The sequence below is a fragment of the Pinus tabuliformis genome, chromosome 1_2, assembly GCF_031772625.1.
Source record: "Pinus tabuliformis cultivar Carrire ecotype Pingquan chromosome 1_2, CPIR1, whole genome shotgun sequence".
In the NCBI taxonomy this organism is placed as follows: domain Eukaryota; kingdom Viridiplantae; phylum Streptophyta; class Pinopsida; order Pinales; family Pinaceae; genus Pinus; species Pinus tabuliformis.
The window spans coordinates 1,219,026,610-1,219,034,350 of record NC_142298.1 but is presented as its reverse complement, the minus strand read 5'-3'; the positions used below and the strand labels follow the sequence as shown (position 1 = coordinate 1,219,034,350).

At 40.6% G+C, this 7,741-nt stretch overlaps 1 protein-coding gene across 1 annotated transcript; it reads right to left on the bottom strand.

The window, feature by feature from the left end:
* Positions 1-311: 311 nt before the first annotated feature.
* Positions 312-1,070, bottom strand: LOC149210654 (uncharacterized). Its single transcript, XM_089399037.1, has one exon. The coding sequence runs from the start codon at positions 1,068-1,070 to the stop codon at positions 312-314; it is 759 nt and encodes a 252-aa protein (XP_089255163.1).
* Positions 1,071-7,741: the final 6,671 nt, after the last annotated feature.

Sequence of the window (7,741 nt, the reverse complement as noted above, 5' to 3'; positions counted from 1 at the left end):
TTCCTGCACTTTGAAAAGTTATGAAAGAACTTCGTGTTTTCATCCCCAGCTTGGATCCATAAAGCCCTACTCCTTAGTCTAATGGATTCCTCTCTCTCTTTGAGGATCTTTGCTTTTTGATTCTCCAAATCAATTAGCGTGCATTTGTCTACAGCTGTTATGAATCCCAATCCTCTTTCGTCGGTGAGAGAGCTTAATTCAGCTTCAATTTGGGTAAGCTGAGCCGAATCACGATCCTGTTTCTCCTTTGCCCACATAATTGATATATGTTTTATTTCAGAGAGATTCCTGCAGAACCCTTTGGTGAGGGATTATGTGTCATTGATAGGGTGAGAGGACCAGTAATCCGATATCATCTTGACATATGATGGATCCTTCAGCCAGGTATGATTAAATTTGAAAGGTGCCTTAGGTTTCTTGAAAGGACCTTGAATCTCCAGGTATATAGGAGTGTGATCTGATAATCCCCCCGAGCCAACCCATTGTCTGAAGAGATGCAAGCGCTGTTGGAGAGTCCCCTTCATAAGAAATCTGTCAAGTCTGCGAGCAAGTGCAGTATCCCCAACCCGCCGATTCCTCCATGTAGGGAGAAGTCGCTGCATGGGTATATCCATAAAATTTGTTTGCTCAAGCAGATTGGTCATATAATCAGTAATGGGGTCAAATTGAGCATTCGAACCCCATGACTCCCTGAAACCCAGAGAGAAATTAAGGTCTCCTCCAATGATAACCCGGTCTTCATTCATCATAGAGAGGTGTAGTAGATGCTGCCAGAACGATTCTCTCTGGGAGCAGGGAGCATATACATTGACAACTCTGAGATTCATGCCGAGTTCAACAGAGAAAATGTCAAGCCCAATGAACCCCGCTCCTCCCCAGGTCGAGTCCATCTTAATGGAACGAGGGTTGATACCAATGGCCATACCTCCAGATCTTCCAACGGCATCAATGGCAGAGTAGCTCCAGCCAGGGGTCAAGGCTTGCATGGCCTGAGTTATCTGGTCTGCAGAACAGAGGGTCTCTTGGAGCATGATGATATCGATAGGTTCAGATTCAATGAGCCGCTTCATGGCTAGTTTCTTGGAGGAACTAGCCAGTCCTCTGCAGTTAAAGGAAAGGCACTTCATGGGGGAACACCTCTCGGGGTGTGTCCTGCTCTAAGGACCTCGTCAATGGTCGATTGCCGGCCAGAAACAACCTCTGCCCCGGCTTGTTTTATAGCCTTTGAAAGATGGGATTTTCTCCCTCTGGTATTCAAAGAACCCCCCTCAGGTATCACAATGCCCAATCCCGAATGTCTGTCTGTTGGCTCTTTGGCAGGATCCCTTGACCGGAGAAAATATGAGTGAGGTGGGGAGGACTCCAAGGGGAGCGGGGAGGAACTAGCCACGGGGGAGGATGTGGATATGATGGGATCAGTGTTGCAGATAAGTGGGGAAGATGTTAATGCACAGTGAATCATGGAAGTCTGTGAGGAGGATCCAATATCATGCATAACATCAAATGAAGAAAGCAAGGATGGGTTAAGAGAACCCGAGATCGTACCCGCTTCTGCTACCGAGCGTGCCCTGGTCTTTGGTGGAGAGGGCCGCCGAAGTCCTGGATCGACCGCGGGAGATGAAGTCGGTGGGGGCGGGCCCGCAGAGGGAGGACGAGAGGTAATGGGGGATGCTGTCCTGGTAGGAGCCGGGGTTCCTCTCGGAGTATCTTCAGCTTTCTTGTTGAGTGGGCAGTCCTTCGCAAGGTGTCCCACTTTGTGGCATCGTCTGCATCGGAAGGGAACTCCTTCATAGTCCAATAACTGCACTCTGATACACCTCCCCCACTGTAGAGTGATCTGTTCCTCAAGTCCTTCACGGGTGTCTAGGTGGACCAGAATCCGCGCAAGTGTTCGGCTCCCAGATTCAACATATGTGCGATCGTAGTCCAGATACGTCCCCAGGGCATTTCCAATCCTAATGAAAACTTCTTCTGCCCAAAACGGTAATGGTAGTCCTGGTAGGCGAACCCAAATTGGTCCGGCTCTGAGCTGTTCCCGTTCTGGATCGAAGAGGGGGCTCCAGCGCTTGAGGAGGACCGGGGCCATTTCAATATGCCAGTATCTGCCCAAAACCAAATTAGTTTGACTTTCCTTGGAGAATTGAAGGGAAAACCATCCTCTGGGGAGGACATGGACCACAGGTAGATCGAAAAGAACTCTGCCCCAGATCTCCTGTACCCATTGCTTAAGCCGCTTCACCGAGTATGTCCTTCCCCTGACGTGCCCTACCAACACAGTGTTCGCAATGTCCATGTATTCACCGAGAGGCTTTGATTCGTCGAATTTTATGGAGATGTCCCTGGCTGTAGCCCTAACACACTTGGCCTTCCTTTTGCAGGTGCGGGGAGCCGACGGATGGTCTACCAGAGGATTTGTAATGCCATCCAGGGATGGGGGTTTTGTAGGGTGAGCAATGACAGCAGGTGTTTCAAAGCATCCAGAGGGACGGACTCCCGAAACAGAGGGATGAGATGCAGGGGGAACCGACGGCGGGGGGAGGGCACCGAAAGGAGGGGAGGGGCCAGCGGATCAAAAGAGGGCGAAGGAGGCGTATGGGTAGCCAAGAAATGCAGTGAGCCCGGCGAGAGCGGGGGGACCTCAAAAGGCGGAGATTCGATAGGGTAAATGCCTGCAGAGGTTGGAATGGTTCGATGAGCGGCAAGCGAGATGGAGGGCGGGTGCTGTGGCAGATCCGGAGCAGTTGAAGATGAGGACGGTGCAAATTGTGAGCGAGAGGCGAAGCTAGGGTTTCCGAAAATTGACTTGTCCGACAAAGGATCCGCCGAGTAATCCACCGCTTCTAGCTCCATGTCAGCCATAACTGTCTCTTGGGCGGCGACCGAAAAACAACTGGTGGAGAATCCGATGGAGATGCTGCTACAGTAATGTCTCAGGGCTGTGACCGCGGCAGTAACCGATCGCGAAAGAATGTCAAACCCTAGCCGTGACGAGCTGCAGTCGTCAGCGAGAAAAAACCCTTAGCCTAACCCTTTACGCATGCGCGCCATCCTCTCCTAATCTGATTCCTTCTCAGTACTATCATTGTTATTATCTTGTCATTTATTGCAACTACCTGACTACTACCAGACCAGACATTTCGTTTGATGTTGGAATCCTCTCCAGGTTTATGCAAAAGCCTTGTGAGGGACATTGGTCTGTTGTAAAAAGAGTTCTAAAATACTCGAAGGGAATTCAAGACTTTGGACTCAAGTATACACAGGTGGGTGACTTCATCTTGATTGGATACTCTGATTCAGACTTCGATGAAGATAAAGAAACTGGGGTATCTACTTTTGGTTATGTTATGAGTCTTGTATCAGGAGATGTCTCCCGGAGATCACGCAAACAATTAGTTCCAGTAGATTCCACAATAGAGGCAGAATATTTTATAACAACCGAGGAAACAAAAGAAATTGTGTGGCTCAGGAAAATCTTGGAAGATTTGCAGGTAAGGCAAGTACATTCAATTCCACTAATGATTGACAACACCTCTAAAATAAAGTTGGCCAAGAACCCAAAGTTCCATGATCAAATGAAGCACATCAATACACAATACCATCTGATTCGACATCGTGTTGAGGCCAAGACAATTCATTTATGCCATTGTTCTACTAATGAGTAGATTGCAGACATCTTCACCAAAGCACTTGGAAGAGAAAATCTTGAAAGATTCAAAATGATGCTTGGACTCACCAACATCCCTTTAGATTAAGGGAGGGAATTTCGACACCTAATCATGGGGATTGGGTGAGTAGTTGTGAATAGTGTAAATAATAGATAATGGAAAAGGAAGAGTCATTGGGAGATGAAACCCATCTGTCACTCCCTCATGTATATAAATATGAGAAATCTAAGTGAATAAAAAGAATTCATTTGAGGACCTACTCTTGGCGTGACAGAAATCAAGAACATTTCCTTCCACTATCCCACTCCTAGCACTAATTTCCCTTTTGTATATCCATGGTATACTCATTATCATATTTAGAATATTTATCATAGGAATATTACAATTTTTTTCAAACCTTGTGAAATATTAAAGTATATAACTTTTGTGAAAAATCCTACATTGAAAAAATTGGAAAGCCAATCAAAATAAATTTCAAAGATTGTATCACTAAGTCAACTACAAAACACTCCACAAGTTCTTCACAAGTTATCTACAATTTGAGCTTTTTAGCATGTAACTTAGTTGGCATGATTGTGCCTAAGATTTTCTTGAAGGTTGAATACTATGTTTGTAATGTATTCTTTTCTATGGCGACATTTTATTTTCTTTGTTTATACAGGTCATCTGAACACATAGTGGCCACTATCGCCCAACTGAAGAAAATTGTTCGAGTTTCTTGCTTTTTTGGGGAAAAATGACATTGACATTGTTGATGTTGAGGTATATGTCATATAAATATTTTATAGTCTAATTTAGTTTATATTCTAGTGTTCATCGTATTTCATGTCTTATACTTTACATTGTATCTTCTTTCATTTTTAGAATAGAAACTCAGTATTGATGGTAAGAAGTAGGAATTGAAGAAAGAGGAGAACAATAACACTGGAGCGAAAAATGCTGAAAGAGGGAGAAAAGAACCGGTCTAGTGATGTGTTTAAAGTTGATATTGTGCATATTGATAGTGAAGTCTTTAGAGATGGTGACTTCACCTGCAATGACTTGACAACCCAATGATAATGGTTTGAACTGATAAAACAATATTTCATGTGTAAATTTTATCCCAACCAATATTAAGTTGGAAACTCATATTATAGTACGTGTTATTTCATATATTATAATTTATGTGGTTGAAGTTATTTATAGTTGTACTTGATATTATTTAGTATTGTAATTAACATATTTAACCTTGCGTTTTCATATTAGGTAAAAATGCACATTTTATGACATATTTTTTATTTAGTCGCAAAATCATGCTAATTAATTTATGTTCATTAATAATGAACACATAAAATGAATATAAAACTAAAACTACTAATTTGTAGTTTATATTGATTAATGATGAATGCAAATAAAAATGAGTATACAAAAAATAAATTAGTCGTTTATAACGATTATTAATGAAATTAAATGAAATGAATATAAACTGCAAAATCAGTCACTTATATAATGAATATAAACTACCAAGAAAATAAAAATGAAGAATGTAAATGATAAATTTGTGGTTACAAATGACAACTAAATTTTGCATATATACGACTATTAGTAGCTAGTTTACAGTATCTTATAACATGACCAAAATTTAGTCATATTTCTTTGGTCATTAATCTATTTCAAACGATGACTAAAATTTTCATATATATGACTATCAGTAACTAATTTATAGTATCTTATAACGCGACCAACATTTTGGACATATTTCTTTGGAAATTAATTGGTTTTCTCGGGTGATCATGTAGTAGTAGATTTTGTTATGTATTTGGTCATCAATTGTGGAAATGAACAAATAAATTTATGACCAAATTTATGACTAAATATACTACTAGATGATAAAATTGAGACAACCAATTAATGCGACCAACTATCCTCTACCTAAAATGGATTGCATTCTAAAAAAATTTGTAGGTTCTTCCCGGATGTCCAAGATGAATGGCTTCTTTGGATACAACCAAGTAGTTGTACACCTTGGGGATCAGAAGAATACAACTTTTACTACACCTTGGGGAACGTTTTTTTATGCCAGAATGCCTTTCGACCTCATAAGTGTTGGGGCTACTTTTCAAAGAGAGATGGATATAACCTTTGTTGGTGAGTGGCATAAATTTGTAGTAATCTATCTAGATGACATAAAAAAAATTTCTAGATCAGATGAAGAATAGCACCTCAGGCACTTGCAGTACACATTTGCAGAATGCATACGATCTATCCATAAATCCTAAGAAATCACAATTTTCTTTAAGTGAAGGGAAGATTTTGGGCCACATCGTAGAAAATTAAGGAGTGAATATTAACACCAAAAGAGTGGAGGCTATAAATAATATTCATTTACCAAGAAATCGAAAGGAGATTCAGGTTTCCATGAAGATTCATACCAAACTTTGCTGAAATTGTCAAAGAAACCACAAAAATGTTGAGGAAGGATAGGGATGTCAAGTCAACCGTAGAAGCCTGAGAATCATTCTATAGAATAAAGAAATATTTGGCAAAATCCCCAGCCTTAGCCAGTCCAGATTATCAAAGGTTATTCCTGGTTTTCACATTTGCCTCTCCTAACACTATGGTAGTTTTTCTATTGAAAAAAATAATGAAGGATGGGAACAGCCGATTGCATTTTTCAGCCAGGTGTTATGAGACACAAAGTTGAAGTATAATATCTTATAGAAACAATCTTATTTCTTGGTCAAATCCCTGAAGGCCTTCTCCATTGATTTCCTGCAATACAATGTTCCAACTAACATTGTGAAAGACATTCTCATGTAGGGGGACAATGAACGTAAGAGGGGCAAGTGGATTGGTAAAATCAAAGAATATGACACGGAGATAAAACCCACCAAGTTGATAAAGGTGCGAGTATTGGCTCATATTGTTTGAGGCTAACTTATAGGCCCTGGGTATAAATTTTCTAATACATAAGGAAGGACGAAGTGGGAGAGAAGAGGAGTAGAAAACTATTAAGACCTCAAGACAAAGAATTCAGATGAAGTACCATGTCTCACAGTGGTATAAGTATTTGGTCCATTATTTAATTTTTTTATGAAATTCTCATTGAATTATGACAAAGCTAAATATAAGGCCTTGAGGATGCATGACCACAAGTTTGTCATTTCAAATGGAAAACTATATTGGAAGAAACCAGCGGGGATTTTTCTATTGGGCCTAGTAGAAGAGGATATTCATAAGGTGACTGATGAATTCGACCATTTTGTTTGTGGGGGAAATTACAGTTAGAGAGCCACAACCCATAAGATCCTTAAAGTAGGTTTCTATTGGCCCAAACTATTCGGCGAGGTGTATACATATGTTCGGGCCTATGAAAAATGTCATAATTTTGCAAAGAATCAGAAGTTAGCACCCCTCCCTTTGATCCTTACTTTTGTATAAGATCCCTTCAGGCAATGGGGGTTAGACTTCTTTATATAAATTAATCCACCATCCAATGGCTGACACAAGTGGATTCTTACAGCCACTGATTATTTCATAAAGTGGGTGGAGGCCATCCCAACCATATTAAATGCAATTGATGCAATGGTTAGTAAGTTTATGGAGGAAAATATCCTTCCCAGATTTTGTTGACCAAGGAATATTATCATTAAAAATGCTCAGGTGTTGAAATTCTTCCAAGATTCTTGGTTTCTACCAAAATTACAACATCACCGTGGGGCATTCCACCACATACTATCCATAGGGGAATGTACTAGCTCAGTTTTCCAATAAAACTATAGTAATGATTATGAAAATGGCTATATCAGAAAATCTAAAAACTGGGACTCACAACTGAAGTTTACTTTATGGGCCAACAGTGTCACTACCAAGAGGTCAACTAATATGTCTCCCTTTCAATTATTATATGGAAAGCCTGCCAATTTCCCTACCAACTAGCCATGCCAATGGCTAAAATTATACAAGGTGTTGAGCAAGAGAGAAATCCCCTGTTTATGAGAATCAATCAGCTGGTATAACTTCAAGAAACCAAGGGGTAGGTAACTTAAAATCTGATTAAATATGAGGAAAAGATGAAGGCTCTTTTTAACAAAAGG